General features: G+C 48.8%; 2 protein-coding genes across 2 annotated transcripts in view; one reads left to right on the forward strand and one right to left on the reverse strand.

Moving 5' to 3' along the window:
- The window catches only part of LOC149336264 (uncharacterized), a 102,709-nt gene extending 99,024 nt beyond the window's left edge, over positions 1 to 3,685 (reverse strand). The window contains exon 1 of the mRNA XM_089552794.1: positions 3,264 to 3,685. Coding sequence (XP_089408920.1) covers positions 3,264 to 3,439 — 176 coding nt within the window. The 5' untranslated portion in view covers positions 3,440 to 3,685. The remainder of the gene's footprint in view (positions 1 to 3,263) is intronic.
- LOC149336261 (solute carrier family 60 member 1-like) overlaps positions 1 to 17,410 on the forward strand; it is a 309,160-nt gene that overhangs the window by 177,608 nt on the left and 114,142 nt on the right. The gene's annotated exons all lie outside the window — the stretch shown is intronic.

Raw genomic sequence — 17,410 nt, forward strand, 5'->3', positions numbered from 1 at the left:
GGCGGCCGAATTTCGATGGAGGCGAAATTCTAGAGGCCCGTGTGCTGTGCGATGTCAGTGCAAGTTTAAGAATCCCAGGTAATGGAAATTTCTGGAGCCCTTCACTACGGCGTCCCTCATAGCCTGAGTTGCTTTGGGACGTTAAACCCCAATAAACCAAACCTTCTGCCCCGCTACCGCTACAGAGGCGACGCTAGACCACTTTCTTCTCTTACTTTCCCCGTACTTCGGGAGGCACGCAAGCGACACCTGGGCATTCAGGATTTGCACCCCGTCGACCACCAGAAACTCGAATCTGGACCCGTGGGCCCCAACACTGGGGATCGTTGGCATTTATAGCGGACACAGGCCTGCATATGTATAAATGACTCTCTTGTGTCGAATGGCGCTTTTGCGCAATTTAAAAAAAAGAAAAAAAAAAGCTGCGAACGCCGGCTGTAAAAGTGCAGGCCAGCGGGCGAATAGTGGTGCAGTCATAGGCGTAAGGAGGGCGAAAATGATGACGTCACGTGGGGTGGAAAGTGAGCAGCAAAATTCCGATGGATATGCTCTCTGATCATTTCACAGCGATGACTCTAAAGGGCGCTGTCTCGAAGGCAGTGGCGCCGCCGTCCGCGTAATATGTCGTGAGCGGAAACGGCTGCACGCTGGGCGAGGACAATGTTTTCGGGGAATTCTGAGCCAATATGGGAGTCGTGTAGACCAGGATGTGGCAGCTCTTGCAATGTCCCACCTTTACCCGAATTCTGGAAGTGTCCTCTGAATGGAAATATCCAGATGGACGTGGCTTTAAACAGGCAGCGTTCTAGCGTCCCAAAAGGGAGAGAAAGAACACAGCCGGGTCGGTACGAGTTAGTTGAGTACCGTAGCCTTTAAATAAAACGCAGCCTCTCCATTTCTGCTTCAGAAAGTTTTAATATAAACTGTAAGAATTTATAGCACAAGTTTTGAAATACCTGTCGCGCTGCTAATACTGCTGTAATAGCAAGTGCAGTTTCAGCCAAGATGACGTAAGAGGAAATAAGGGTCAGCTTCCATCACGCCGCCGGCTCCATGTTCATTTCCACTTAACTGGTCCCGAAGTCATAGCATTCCAGAGGACATGAGAAGTGGCGGGATCTCAGGAGCAGATGCTATGCATGTCAGTTCCGTTAGTTTATTTATCGTAATACTTCGAAAACTAGCTCTTCCAACAGCTGAGACCTTTGCTCCAAGGGCACCGTAGCAGTGTCGTTTAGCTAAATGAGACGTTTCAGCCGTGATTTTCCACAAATAACATACTAGTGCTGGAGTTTCTTTGCACGATATTTTGGGTGAAAAGCAGTTCGTCTAAACGAGTTCCTAACCTCATAACGGTGCTAAAACAAACGGCAAAACCCTCTTAATTCAGCCAGGACAAACAAATCTTGGGTATCAGTAGATGCTGCTGATGCCCTTACAAAAATTTCTTTAGACAGCCTCTATAGACTGCCCAGAAACTTTTGTCCATAGAGCCTACAGACTTCCTATAGACAAATCTTATAGACTGCTCCAGGAGGCAATACAAATGCTATAGACAGTCTATAGACAATCTATCGATTTATGGCCATACACTTTCAGTAGACTTTTGTCTGTAGATAGTCTATAGACTATGAATAGACAAAAAGTTCATATCTATAGGAAGGCAGTAGAGGTTATAAGAAGTCTATAGACAGTCTATAGACCACTTTTATAAGGATGGGGTACGGGAACCCTTACCTAAGCATAATAACGGCGTTCACAGAAGTGAGTTTGCAGTGAACAATCAGCACGCAGTGGAGAAATGAAAGGCTAACCGCGTGACGAAGATTGCCGTGTAAAAAAAACACCGACAACAACGTGAGTCAAGGTGCGCGCTCTACTCTGCGCTGATGTTCTCAGTGCTTTACGTCTTTCGAAAATGTTAAAAGACGGGGGAAAAAAACGAAAGAAAAACGAATAAGCACACTGCTACACGATTGCCGTCGTTCATGACGCATAGTTTATGGCTGTGGCCGACGCCGCCCAAGGTTACCCCAACTTTGTCCGCCGCCTCATTAACTCGCCCTGCACTGAGTTTCTTGCACGAGCGTTAATGACAGTCACTCTTCGTGATTTGTAACGGAGCTTCAGGTGCTGTGCTTTTTTTTTCCTCCGGCATATGCACTGAGGTGAAGGATGCAAGCTCGTTTCGCTGCTCTTTGCCGTAGAGAAGGGCGCCAAGGGCGGGCGCGTGTAGATACATGCGCTCGGTTGTCCTTGTACTGCGATCTCGCGCCATCCTTCAGCAAACCTGGCAGCAAAGCGTTCGGCCGGGCGATAGATAGCACGCGTGCTTATCTCATAAACTTTCCCGATAGGGCAGGGGGTCGTCACCCTTCCATTCGGGGGCGTACTGTATTATTTAGGACGGATACTCTCCCACGGTCGGCAAGAGCAACGGAGTCGGACTGTTTGTTTGTTTTCCGACGAGCATTGTTCGCGCAAAATCGAGGAATTATTCGATCGCGGGTAAGATCAATATGCAAAGTACGTAGCGTTTAAGCCTGGCTATCTTGTGGCTGAATGCAGTCCTGGAAGTTCGCGACATCAGACGACTATTCTTTATTACTCTTTTGGAAGTTATAGACAGAAAAAGGGAAAACAACCGGGAGATTCACATGAAGTGCGTCTATACTTTTCCTTTCGCTTATGTACATTCGCACAAATGGAGCAGGTTCGATGGGGCCTCATTTTATCCTACCTGACGTCTCTAGAGCATACCACGACCTCACTCCCCACAGCAGTCCGTAGAAGGCAAATTTTCTGGCTCAGTGCTCTTTCATTCCGAAGAAGCATTTCGAAGAAGTCAAAGAAAGATGGGGTCATACGAAGAACTATGAGGATTATCTTCTACAGGGATTCTTTTTGCCCGCATATTGGACGCACCCGATAGCGAGAGTATGTTGTAAGTCTCGATGCAAGCATGACTCCGAACAATTCCTCACGTATCTCGCAGGAAGGAGTACACTTCACACAGGTACCTTCCTCTCTGACATCTTCAGAGGTCAAAACCGGAGTGCACAGTTCTTCATCCCGCTCGGGTTCTCACAGCCTCGCCAATGGCTGGGAGCTCAGAGCAATCTCAGCTAGACCACAACCCGGAGACAGGTCAGGTACTTAGAAGTGGATTACGGACTTTCTCAGCTGTTCTCGCCAGGATCGAAATTCATCGCGGCAAAAAGGAAAAAAAGAAAAGAAAGATGCCACTATCACCGGCTACTCACGTTAATTGTCCCTGCTCCAGAGCCCAGTCCATAAGACTCCGATCCACCCTAGGCACAGGCACGTTAGACGAAGACGACGACGACGTCGATCCGCGAGAACCTCCGCGCTGCGCCGTCGACAACCGAGCGCAAGACGCGAACACCAGGAGCACCGGGATTAAAGAGGAGATCATCATCGTGACGCTAGCGGGTGGCCGCTACCCCGGTGAGCCACACGGGAGCAGTAGGGCGAGTGACGAGTCCGCTGTCAGCGGCGAGGAAGGCGCAGCACGCGGAGAAGGCACACACACACCCCTTCTTCGGCGCGAGCGTCGTGCCGGTGGGTCGAGGAGTGGCGTCGACGGCGTCAGGGGACGACTTCGGCGGAGGAGGCGCGGTGCGAACCGGTCGGCGCACGGCGCTCCACTGAGACGGCGGCCCGCGGCACCGAGGGAGGCTTATAACATGCCAGGACCTTGACCGGCCGCCGCTGCCCGCAGACGCTGCGCTCCTCAGGGAGGAGGCGGCGCCGGTGGCTAACGCTGCCCCCTTCCTCACCCCTTCCCCCGCTGGACGCCGGAGCGACGAGGCGAAGACACCCGTCCAGGAGCGGTGGCTCTGGATGTGGGAGGGAGAGTGGCGCGAAGCGATTCCGAAGTGTCTACAGCGATTACTGAGCGGATTTTCCCCGAGGTAAGCGGCGCCGGACCTGACCTCGTGTGTCGTAACCTGAAACATCAGCGTTCACCTACTGGCCTAGGAGAGTGTTACCCACTCGAGACTGAAGAATGAGGGACATGGAGACATGTGCACTGCGAGGCTGGCATCCGTGGTCGCAGGGTCCCCGTGCTCCTGGAGTGCTTGCAATAAAACTGTAGTTGTGTGTCCTACATAAGCGCCATGGGGCTGCAGATAACGAGTCCTGAAAAGGATGAGAAGGTGGGCCGAGCGAACTTTTAATGTGTAAGCGTGAGAGGGGTCAAGGCAAACGAAAATGGTCACCGCCGTTTGTCGGTAGCCAGTTGGCTCACCTGCCACGGTAGGTAGACGGCAACCTGCTCATCGAGCTACGAACGAATATAGTGCACTACTTCGGATATAACGAAGGTTAGTGTGCCACCTCCGATATATTAACTTTTCATGCGTTATCATCGCATATAAAGAACCTTAGAATATTACATCGGATATAACAAACTTTAGTGTGTTAACTTCGGATACAACGAACTTTCGTGTCTGGACCTCGGATGTAATGAACTTCGCGTACCTCGGATATAATGAACCGAAGTGTGCCACATCGGATATAACGAACTGTAGTATGTAAACCTCGGATACAGCGAACGTTTGGCTACTAGCGTTTTGAAACGACACACCGAGGATCTCATAAGAGTTTTTTTTTTTGCTATTTTCATATACAGATACAGCGCATAGCAGCGCGCTCGTATAAGGCTCAGTGCATCTACTACAATCAATTCTGGCATGTCTTTTGTTTAAGTTTTCTTTCCATGTCGGCAAAGGTTTGACCGTAGACCGATATCGTGAATACCAGAAGCCGGAGGCAAGTGATTTGCGTTAATTTTCTTGCCCAGTGAATCAAACATGGAGAAGCTGGTTGGTTGCAACACGCTCTGTAAAGTAACTCAGCCGTTTGATTGTCTCCTGTAACTGCGGAGGGAAGCTGGCTAAGGTCGACTGAATAGAAAAAGGTGTAAGATTAGCCGAAAGCTGGAAAGGCACAAAAATTACAAGAACTAAGGAATGAAATAGGAAGCAGTGTACGTGTAGGCAACAAGAAAATGCAGTGGCGCAGGAGGCCCCACAGGCTCTCATCGTCATCTTGTCTAACCAGGACACACTATGGGACACTTATACTTGTGTCGACCGAAGTTGAAAAGTGCTTAGGTCACTTACAATCCAATGAAATGACCGTCAGCGCCTGTGGTACGTGACACCTATGTCACTTCTTTTCGGGGTCGTGTTTCCTCACTGTGCTATTTATATTGTTTCCACAGGGACAACATATAACGGAAACGGTATCCATTAGGAAAAAAGGCAAGCGATCACTACGCGTAACCGATCTTCAGCCAGGAGGTCTTTGCGGAGAAGGGAAGAAAAATATATGTAGTAAGCTGAGAAACGTCTCAAATTTCGCAGCAGTGTTGGACACAACAAAAAGAAATCGCACTAAAAGTTTTTATAGACAACCAGGCAGTCAATTTTACCAAAATTTACTCGTCCAAATTGTCTTTTAGATACATCGGTGCCCTAAGCATCATCACCCTGGCTACGTACAGCCATGGGCAATAAGGGAGGGAACTAAGGTCATTAATTCATTGATTAGTTCATAACTATGTGTGACAAGCAGAGTGTTGTCGGTTTCGAACAATTTTTTCTTTTTTAGTATAATACCCATAAATCGTTCTCAAATTTAGTCGAAAAATAACGAGAGAATTTTCGCGCAAAAAGTTTGCTCTCTCATATTGCTTACGGGTGCGCACTGCAGGACAAACGCCACTTCCATTACCTGCTACTAGAGACGTGTCCCTTGACCGCCGCGCGGCCGCTAATCCAGTGACTCTAGCCACCGTATTACAGCAAATTTCCTAATCTCGTCTTCCCAGCCCACTCTCTTCCGTTCTACAATGCGTTTTCCTTCTCTTGTGGTTCGCTCTGTTTGTTTTTCGCTTGTTTGTTTGTTTATTGCCCCTTTTTGCATAAGTGCTATCATGGGCCAGAGGCAAAGGAAAATAACAATGATCGCCTGACCAGGCCCTTGTCGAAGAAAAACTTGCAGCACAGGCAGGTCAGCAGCTCTAACAGCACAGTTCAAGTACGCATTTGACAAATACAGAGAAAGCAAGGAAAAGCCGCATTATACACAATTGGGATTCATCAAAAGTACAAAACACTTGCACTGAACTACGGAGATATTCTTTAATGTTAATTTCTGTCGCCAAAAACAAAAAAAAAGAAACACTGCGTATAAAGCAAAATTACATGTGAAAAGGGGCTAAGAAACCTAAGAAAAAAATGCACTAAAAAACCAGCGGTTACCTATGTGATTCTCCCCCTGTCAAATCCATTTATAAATCTGCTTTTCGACAAGTATATAATTAACTTGAATCCTATGTTCTAATCACCGCTGATTTATTCCTGCCTTTTAACTTTATCCCTAGAATTCTCCTTTCTGCATGCCGCTATCTTCGCTGCTCTGTTTTTACGCTTATTGTTAGCCTCTAGGTCAAAGGGCCGATAGGTGAAAGCACAACAGAGTACATCACTTGCATACTATTCTTTTGAGTGGTATCACTTAATTGCTATCGTGTGTACAGCGCCCGTCCTGTGTTTTTCGTGTTCCTTGTGTCCTTGTTCCGTAGCGCTGTTGTGAATCTGTTTATTAAGCATGAACCAACTAGCCCACACCAGAATCCTCTTAGTGTGTACTGTGTCGTCTATGTCCGCCTAATTAAGGAGGATTTTTATAAAAAAGAGCTCACTTTAAACGTACCTGCTCTACAAAACCTCACCGAGAACATAGCGGCTGGCACTTCTGCGTGGTACATTTGGCTTAACGTCCGGAAACGACGCACGGGCTACGCGGGTCGTCGTAGTGGAGGGCTACGGGCTAACTCATAGGTCACCTTGGGTTCTTCCTTCGACGTGCGTAGACATCGCACAGCACACGGGCGTCTTTGCATTTCGTCTTCTTCGAAACGGCGAGCTTGGGATTAGAAGCCGAACGCCAAATACACCGAACCACCTCGGCGGGTCTTATAGCGGCTGGAGCGTCGGGGCCCACAAGGCTTGTCCACATGTCAGGGCTAGGGATGCGGTAGAAGTCCGCGGGGAGCGCTGCGATCACTTGCGACGTCCTATGTAAGTGCCTATTCCAAAGCAGGCGTAAGGGGGCTGCCACGAGCAGCTATCCTGGCAATGGTACGGCTGATTCTGTTCGAGTTTTCGGAGACTCGTGTGGCTTGATAAAATACGGACGTCTCTGCGTTTAAGACTTTTCGCGCTCCCAAATTTAGCGGTAAGAAATTTGCACTTCATATCGGGTACATGTGACAGCGCAGATGGCTATGTTCGACGTAGTATACCCTCCGTTCCCGTATAATGTAAGTACCCATGTGCTATCCATCTTTGAGTGAGAATTGCTGATTTGAACTTGAAAGTGGCGTTTTTCGAGGTCCGCTTTTCGGCAGTGGTTAATGCGGCTACAGAAGGTCAGGTGTTGTCATTTTATTATTTTTTTTTGTGGTTGTATAATTTACTACTTCATTCCAACCTCCTTCATTCCTATCGGACTCCGCTCTGCTAGTAATATTTCGTCTTTATGCAAGCAGTAAAGTATTTATAGAATATCCTTTGTGTTTTTATGCTGTCCTTCCAACTGCTGTTTCAGCCTTGAGATAGATGCAAAAGTTGCAGAGAGTCGCTGCAGGCAGAGGAGTACGTATAAATGAACTCGAACACATGGCGCTCCGCCCGCCAAAAAACTCCCAAACTTTTCACCCTATCTCGCGACTAAGCAGCGATATGAGAGTCAAAGTGGTGTTACCCAGGCACACCTTTATCTCGTGACCAGGGGTACCTTCGACAACGTCCGCTCCACTCCAGATATCCCCAGTGTGACTGAGCCGCACATAGGCTACATACCGTTGGAGAAGGTGAACGAGAGAGTTCTCGTTTACGACATTCTAGGACGCTTAGAACGACATCGTTTCCATCGAATAACGTAGTCCGTACAATTATCGCCGTAAAGCCGAATAGACCAAATAAGTCACGACGCTTCGCACCTTCGCCGGCAGATGGCGACTGTAGGCAGGTTGGCTTAGATTTGCGGCAGGCAGATAATAGCCTGATACGCCAGCAGCGCAAAGGTGAGAACGGACGCCTGTCCCTGCCCGATCCGCCTTCTAATTACTACTCATCGCTCTGACTAGGGGGGATGGGATCTTCTGAGCCCATGGCAGCACTGTCCAAAAAAGATGTTTACTTGAAGACTTCTTTTACTTGTGTACACGAATGTGTTGAATTTGTGCAGCCAAGGGCATGCACCGGAGAGAAATCCCTTTAATAGTTCGCCTTCTCCAATCGTCGTCGGGTACACGTTGGCAGCAGTGGAAATGGTGCAGTGGTCAAATCATTTGACAATGTGTGGATGTTAGGACGTTTAGTGTTAGTCCTTAAACGATGTTTACAAAAGCGTTCTCTAATCTCGTGTGAAGAAGCGCTCACCTGACATTATTGATGCGCTTGAAGTTCTGTGGTTTTTTTAAGCACGTACCGACCTGTACCCCGTTTGGTGATTATACCAGCTTGTAGTAGATTATTCGGGAAGTGCGAATTGTGAACAGGGGGTTTTAATGTCGCGAAGCGACTCACGGGTTATGAGGGATACCGTAGTATAGGGCCTCGGATTAATTTCGGCCACCTGGGGTTCTTAAAGTGCGCTGACATCGCACAGTACTCGGGATACTTTTGTGTTTCGCCTCCATCGAAACGCAGCTGCGGCGGCCGAGATTGAAGCCACGACCTGTGATCAACAGCCGAAAGCCAAGGCACTGAGCCACCGTGGCGGTTAGTTGATTATTCGAAGCATAGCGATTATCTAGTCAGCTTCGGTGTATGGGTGAGCTGCCTAGGCGTCAGAGGTGTAATCCAAATAACAGGCTGCTCGGTATACATATACCTGATGTCGATACCGGCATAATTGCTGCCAGTGCAGTAAGATGACGAGTTGTACATTATTCATCTTGAGACGAAAGCGCGGAACAGGACGACCACAACAGGAACGGGAAGCGCTCGTATCGTCGTCTTTCTTTTGCGGTCGTCCTGTTTCGTGAGATAAAGAGGGTTAGTACGATGGCACGTACCAGCTCCAGGTGCCGAGAGGTGTAGCTGTACTAGGGAGATCGATAACTGTACCGCATCTCACCGTATGGCCCCTACTTGTACAGCCGTTCCCAGGTACACTGCAAGCGGTGCATTCTTGAGGGCACCCCTTCTTGGACTACGTGCCAAGTATGGCTCAGGGCCATCTTGGTAGTGTCCTCTTCATATGACAGTTTAACGCAGGACTGTTCGGTTAGGATATGTTACGGCTGTAGCCCCGTTAACCCAGATAAATTATCAAACTCAGCTGTTGCTGTAAAACTATCACATACGTGAAAACAAGTGCAGGATATGCGCACCAGCGGCACCAGATATTATGATAGTGCTATACAACATATCTGACTCAGCGATTGTTTCCTTCGCAGGAGGGAATCCGGATGTCCGGATGGCCACTAAACTGCAGAGATGGTGGTGTGTTGTGTTCTCTCAGTGCTCGCTAGAGTCCTAGGCGGTCGAAATTAATCCAGACACCTCATTTAATACGTCTCTCATAGCACACAAGCACCTCCTGTACGTTAAACTGCACGTGCCACACAGCTTCGTACCGTGCCTTACCATACCATAGCATACTGCCGCGAATCTTAGTGCTGTTTGTGCATTCTTCAAAGCTGCCGGCACGCTGCTTTATCGCTTTGTTTGTGATGCAAGGCACGAATAGATTCATCTCAATTGATCGCGTCCAGGCGGAGCCGATTCTATGTTGTTCCATACTGTTGCGGTAATTTTGCACACCGTATCTGGAAAGTTCGCAATCAGCTTTAAATTAAGCACGGCCGGAAGCGGCGGGCATTTCCTCTTCGACGACCGCCGAGCACGCTTGTTGCTTTCGCCTCCACCGAATCATCCAGTTCATTGCGGGCGCAGGTCAGCCCCAAAAAAGAGTTTCTTTTGGAAGCCTTCTTTCACTGTCTTCCTCGCTGGCTGGACCGTCGTCACCACTACGGGACAATACTATTGTTGCGGCTACTTTTGATCCCTTATAAAAATGCTCTATAGACAGCCTAAGACTTCTTATAGACTCTGTTGCCTTCCTATAGATATAACATTTTGTCTATTGATAGTCTATAGACTTTCTATAGACAAAAGTCTATTAAAAGTGTATGGTCATAAATCTATAGATTGCCTATAGACTGTATAAGATTTGTATTGCCTATAGACTATTCTCTGGGATTTGTCTATAGAGAGACCATAGCCTTTATAGACAAAAGTCTATGGACAGTCTATGGAGTGTATAAATAAATTTTTGTGAGGAGTCCACGATTAGGCGCGTCTTCCAGAAGCTTTGCTTGCCTTTTATGGCTCGCTTCACTAAGCTGCTTCCACGCACTCACAAGGCCACTTCGTTGCTTTTCAACGAGGGCCAGTTGCGGACAACAGGGACCGGCCGGGCACGCAGTCGGATCATGTTTACGGGGTTTTGAAGCACCCTTGATTAATATGCGTTGTCCGAAGTGGGCTGCAGCCGCAACGGCTATTACGTGTACCTCATGTCCGGCGCAAAGAAGACGCGTGGGTGGGTCGGTTTCCGTTCCTGGACTCGCGGTATGCGCAAGCGGCCACGGGCCGGCACGGTTCTGGTGGCGCCGGTGTCTCGTATCGCCAACGCCTACTGGGAGCTGCTCGGCGCCTGCTTGGGCTTCGCAACGTGCGATGCTTTGGCAGTCCGGTCTCGTCGCCTCCGCTGCAGCGTCGAGAAGAGTGGACGCGGGTGGGGAGGGGGGGGGGGGGGGGGGGTGGAACTTCCTGAAGCCTTCAAGACGTAAACATGGCCACAGAGACGTGAGGGGTTGGAGTGCAGCTAACGATCTAACGGAGCGAGTAGCTGAGGAGCGGAGAGATATGATGCCTCGCTAATGAACTCTCCGTGCAAGTAAAGCAGGTGCTGTATGTAATGGAGGCATAACAACGAATTCTTATGAAGAACGCTTACCCGCCGCGATGGCTCAGTGGTTAAGGCGCTCGTCTACTGAGCCGGAGTACCGGGGTTCGAACCCGACCACGGCGGCCGCGTTTCGATGGCAGTTTCGATGGCAGTATCGCGCTTCGGCGCAGTATCTGTCGAGATGCGAGACAGATACTGCGCCATTTCCTTTCCTCAGAAACCAAAAACCAGAAACAAAAAAAAACGCCAACATGAAGAAAGGCAGGCTTTGGAGCACGAGGTCTTGTGGTGAGAAGTCTAGGCCCTTTGAGCCAAACTTCAGGGATAGTGGTTCGGCAGTAAGGTGAAGATGCCAACAGAGCTTTAACAAGATCCAGAAACCATAGAAAACAACCCAACTCAGGCGCATACATTTCCTTAGCGTCGCCCGCGGTGAGTTTGGGTCATGGGTTCGAAACCAACATTTGGCGCGTCCTGTTTTCCTCCCCATTCTTTCATTTCGTCCGAAGTCCTAAGGTATGAAGAAAACGGTTTCCAGTTTTGAAGGAAATGATTATTCGTGCCTTAGAAGGTTTCAATTACTTCGAGTCAAGTCACGGAGTGGATTCCAAGAGAAGGCGAGCGTAGCAGGGGGCGGCAGAAAGTTAGGTGGGCGGATGAGATCAAGGAGTTTGCGGGGATACAGTGGCCGCAACTGGCAAAGAACAGGGTTGAGTGGAGAGACATGGGAGATGCCTTTGCCCTACAGTGGGAGTAGTTAGGCTGATGATGAAGTGAAGTCCCTGACTTAGTTTTCGGTAAGTCCGTGTTTATACATGGGTGTTTCGTGTGCATGGAACGGCAAGACAGAAGTCCAAATTCTGTGTAGACCATGACTCAACCGAAATTTGAGGACTTTTTTCGAGCGAGCAGGCAAAAGGCCACCGAAGGCGTCTTCCAGTAGACGCAGAAGAGGTTAACGATGATTAATGGCGCCGATGAACGCAGCAGCGTAATATTAAAAATTAACCGAAGCACCGTGCTCGAACTACGACACTGAAGCTGCTCCTAAGCGCAGCGCAAGTGAAATCTCCTTCATAATTCAGAGAGGAGGTTGTTTTGATATGAGTAACGCGTGCACTTCTCGCGGATGCGTAGCGCGCGTAATCATTAGCGTACGCGCGAAAAGCGAGCTACGCCCACCGTTCGTAACAGGCGTCGGCGTCGCGGTGACGCAGTCTTCCAGGCCACATCCGCCGCCGCCACTGCGTACACTACTTTCCCTAGCGCGTCAGACAGCCCCACCCTTGTGCTTGTTTTGTTTACGGCATCATCATCATCCCTCTCATTGCATTCTATTATCTGAAAAACAGACACGTAGATCCTGTTTTGTAACGATTCTTCGCGTAGTCCTTCCTTTCCTCTGTGACTTTGGTAGCGGGTTTCTGTGACTTCATCCGCCATCCGCGAGAGAATCGATCGGACCAAGAATCTTTAGAAAATGCCACCACAGTACGGCACCTGAGATCGAGAAACAAGGAGGCCGCGGGTTATATTATGAAACCACGGGCTATATTATTCATTGCGGTGTGTTTGCGGTGTAGAGCTCTTGAGGCAGGGGGCCTAGAATACGACCCACCAAACGCTTAGAGTTAGGTGCTTTCCAAGCCACTTTCTATTCACATCGTGTTAGCCTCTACTGTAGACTGGCTGCAGCCTTTCCGGCGCAATGTTTCAACTCGTAACAGTTGATTATTAAAACGAGAGGATAATTACAATTATTACCTGCCACAGTTAAGCCTGGACGCGTAATCAGGTTTTTTTTTTTGGGTGGGGGGGGGGTGGGGGGGGGGGGGGGGGTGGGGGGGGGGGGGTACTCAACCCTACTTTTTGTTTCTGGTGATGGAGATGCATGCAAGCCGAGCAAGAGCACTACTAAGCGAGTAGGGGTAGGGGAGGTGAGCTCAACTTTGGTGAGCCGCCGCGGTGGCTCAGTGGCTATGGTACTCGGCTGCTGTCCCGAAAGACGCGGGTTCGATCCCGGCCGCGGCGGTTGAATTTCTTTGGAGGAGAAATTCGAGGCCCGTGTACTGTGCGATGTCAGTGCACGTTAAAGAACCCCAGGTGGTCGAAATTTCCGGAGCCCTCCACTACGGCGTCTCTCATAGCCTTAGTCGCTTTGAGACGTTAAACCCCATAAACCATCAACTTTGGTGGGCGAATTGAGGGGAGGGAGAGGGCTTGGTGCCAACAATTTATTGTCACCGCATTGTTGCTGTTGTCAGTGACTGAGATCATACGGTACTGATGGCGCTGTATTGATAAAGCCATATCTCTGCTTATAGAACGACAATTACGCTGGACCCGCCGCGTTGGCTCAGCGGTTACGGCGCTCGGCTGCTGGCCCGAAAGACGCGGGTTCGATCCCGGCCGCGGCGGCTGAATCTCGATGAAGGCGAAATTCTAGAGGCCCGTGTACTGTGCGATGCCAGTGCACGTTAAAGAACCCCAGGTGGTCGAAATTTCCGGAGCCCTTCACTACGGCGTCCCTCATGCCTCATTCGCTTTGGGATGTTAAATTCCAGTAAATCAATAAACCAAATCAAAATTACGTTGAGCGGTTAATGAAAGTTCCCCCGTGCTATCCCGTCTAAGCTGTCAGTAGGCGTAAAGTGTGTTCACCTTCTAATAAAATGCCAGAAAACGCTGTAGACCTGAGTCTCCTTTTTCTTTGTCTTTGCTCATTCTTGAGCTGGTCCGAGATAGTCACATGTACAACTAATAAAACTATTCCATACAACACTTCTAAACGCAAAGGAAACCGCTTTTCGCTTACTGATAAGTGCTTGTCGACAATCATAGAACCGTGTTCCTTTGATAATGCTGCGTGATAGTGAACCAGCATGTGTGGCTATGCTCCACCACTTGAACATCATAGGTTTTTTCGGCAATTTTGTTTTGTGGGTTTTTGGTTTTAAGTTGAGCCTTATGACTTCTCTTTTCTCACGCCTGTGTCATCTGTGGTGCGAGGCACCTTAGAGCAGTGATATCCAATTTTGCTCCGCCACGCGAGGCTCGCCAATTCACGCGACAAACGTTGACAACAGCGTGCGCAGCAGGCGAGAAAAGAGGAGATTAGATACTCGCTAGGAAATCCATTAAAGAAGAAAGCTGGGTAAAGTTGGTGGCTAGAATTGTGAAACAGTTTGCCTGCTTATAGAGCGGGCATTTAGAAAATAGTCGCACACTACAGTCGCTGGAAATAAGCACATTTGATGTCTAGCGATTGCTCAGGGTGTCTCCCGTAAAAGTCCGCTCTTTACACAACGTTCCAAAAGATGGTCAAATGTTTAGGGGAATCCCCAAAGCTGGAGTGGAAGGTGGTCCCAGGTTCGAACCCCGGACCAGGACGAATGTTTCGTTAACTACGAAGTTTCTGAGAAAGCTGTTTAACTTTCCTTCGTAGCCGTATGGCTGCGCTCGGACGGTTGTCAATAAGTAATTACTCCCTTCCAAAAGCTCGTGAGTATATATGGTAAAGTAGCCAGCAGCGAGCGAAGCCAAGAAAACCATGGGGAAATATTTTCTTCTGCTTTGTCTTTTCTGTTAAAAGGGAGAAGTAAATTAGCACTAGTTTTAGAGAGGAGATGATTCGAAAAAAACAAAACAAAAAGGAGAGACAACATGCCGCCGGTGGGAGCCTAACGTGGACAACACGCAGTAACCAAACTTTCATTTTTTTTTGCTTAAACTGTGGTGGGCGTGGCGGGCGCTTGGGTGCCGCCGTGTCCCCAAAACGTGCTCGCCGAATGAGCGGCCACGCCGTGCATCATCCAAGGCTGAGGTGCTTTGAACTCGCCTGCCCAGTACCTCGGCTGCACGCGTAAACTCGAGCCCACGTTTCTTGCTGCCCGATGCCTCACTCCCCCTGCGCCGTAAATGGGCCACGCCCCAACAGCCCTGCCGCAGACACAACACGTCTCCGCACGTGCTGCCTCGTAGGCTTCTTTGCAAAGAGTTGCGCGGCTGCAACCGTTCCGGCGTCAGGCGCAGCGCGGCTGCGCCGTTGTGCTGCTGAGCGCGAGGACGCGGGTTCGATGCCCGACCATGGCTCCCAAGTTTCGACTCGGGCGCAGTGCAAAAACGATATAGAGCAATATCACAACGATATACATTGTTGGCAGCGATCCTCCTTTGGGATATGAAAGTTAGTTCAGGTGGTGCTAGAGTTCCGTTCAATTGGGTCCAGCTGCTATGGGCGATCGGATAAGGTTGCGTCACGTAGTGTATGCTCATCATTGTTCAATCTCACAGCAGCAGAGGTGGCGGTGGTGGTGAAAATGTTTTGCTGACACGTTTAGGAGTGAAGGAATGACGTTTCCGTGGTCAGGGTCCCTAGTCCGGTAGTCCGTTGATCGATGCTGCAGTCGTTGCTCGCTCGAGGAGTCGGACATAGTAATCAGCCTGCTAGCTGGTCAGAGCAGCCTCCCACTCACCCCCTCGAGGTGAGAAAAAAAAAAAAAAAACTGCGTGCGAGGGGCTACAGAAACAAAGGTGGGAATTGTTCGATGTAGAGTGGTGAAAATGCCAGTTTGGGTTGTCAAATGAATAGCTACAGAGTTGCTATCCGGAACAACTTTTTATGCCAAGAAGGGAAAGCGTAGAGGTCCGAAACCACCGTCATCCTACTGATAGGAGGCAAACAAACAGCGACTAGCGTAGAAACAAACATGGACGAAACCGCGTTAACAGAATCATTTCCAACGTTCTTGGATAGAAATTTTGAAAATTGGAAAATTGTAAGACACTGTTATGGAAATAGGGGCCTTAATGGTCCATTCTTCTGATATGTAGCAAAATCTTTCTTTTAAAGTGTTCCCATCGATTGCATCGAACAGTTAAGACTGCCATAGAAAACCCATGGGGGAAACGCTTTTGACTATAGCAAAAAACGTGAATAGAAAAATAAAAACAAGGCTGCCGTCTGGTGCCCTGCGGATATATTGAATGTTATAGTGAAATCCTATATTATGTGAAAAAATTGCGTTCATAAACGGTCTCCCGCTCAAAAAAAGCTCTTGTCAAGAATTGATGGACAAGTTTGGCTTTCGAAGCTGCCGGCGTTCTTTAAATTACTACCACTAACTGACGTGGCCTGTTGGGTTAGGGTGGGTGCTGACGCATTCCTTCCCATGTGCTTTTGTTTTCAGCCCATGGCACATGAGCGGACATGGAGATAAGGAGCTCGAAAACGCAGGGCAGCGCGGTGGTACGAATCGCTTTAGCAGTTCATCGCACCCCGTTTTCTTTTTGTCTTATCGATAGAGACGCCAAACGCGAGTTTAAAAAAAGAAAACGGGGCGTCGAAGCGTGGGAACGGATCTTGCTCAAAAAGAAAGAGGAGTAAAAACTAGCGATACGCGACGAGTGTTAGTCGTCGAAAGCGTGGGAATACCGTTTGACTTGAATGACATCATTGTTTAGAAGGCTTGAGAGCGGGGTTCTTAACGATATTTCCTCGGACAGTATGTTTAAAAGGCAAAAAATAACTCTCAGGTTTTTTGTTACTCGCCGGCGCAAGGAAGTGACAATGGTAGCTTTTAGTAACCCCCCCCCCCCCCCCCCCCCCCTCCAATCTCCACGTGAATACACCTCTTTCTAGTCCATCTAAATTTACATTCCCCATTTTCAAGAGCACCCACCCCTTCTCTACATGCCCCCCCCCCCCCCCCCCCCCCCCCACCTGCACAATATTCTTACGGTAAGACCTCTGCAAAGGACCCCACTCAATTTGTCGGAACTCGACCTGAGGCTTGAAGGCAGCGCTCACGTAGCCACTCAGCGTCGTCATCGTCATAAGACTGTCCAAACATTCCGTCGCCCACTACGTAACATTACTCCCCCCCCCCCCCCCCTTCTTTCCCTCTGCGCAATACCAGAAAGGCGACGCTGTTTGTTCCGGAGAAAGGAACTGGCAAAGTCACCACTGTAAACTCCTAGGCAATCACTCCCCCCTTTTGTCTTTACCAGACAGCGGCTTTTCTGAGGCTTATATAAATGACACTAAATATATATTTAGGCCCAGGAGGAAAACGATAGGAGGTGTTGGCTTCGATATTCGATTTCTTCACAGCATTTAATTTGAGAGCCATTTATTTCTACGTTTACTTTTTGTATTTTGCATCTGAGCCTTGTATTTATTGCTGTATTTTGTGTTTACAACTTGTATTTAACATTTTTCAATTTTGCCAAACCTGTTCTTTTTTGCATATATTATGTATTCGCCCCTCCTGCTTGGGCCTACTGTATGTTCTAATAAATAAATAAATAAATATACGACTGCAACATCAGCACATTTTGCTCCCTAAGCAGGCCTCGGTGCGGCTGCCGCGTAATACATGGACCGTTAGGG

This window comes from Amblyomma mixtum, chromosome 7, assembly GCF_055824585.1.
Source record: "Amblyomma mixtum isolate Tamu chromosome 7, ASM5582458v1, whole genome shotgun sequence".
Lineage (NCBI taxonomy): Eukaryota > Metazoa > Arthropoda > Arachnida > Ixodida > Ixodidae > Amblyomma > Amblyomma mixtum.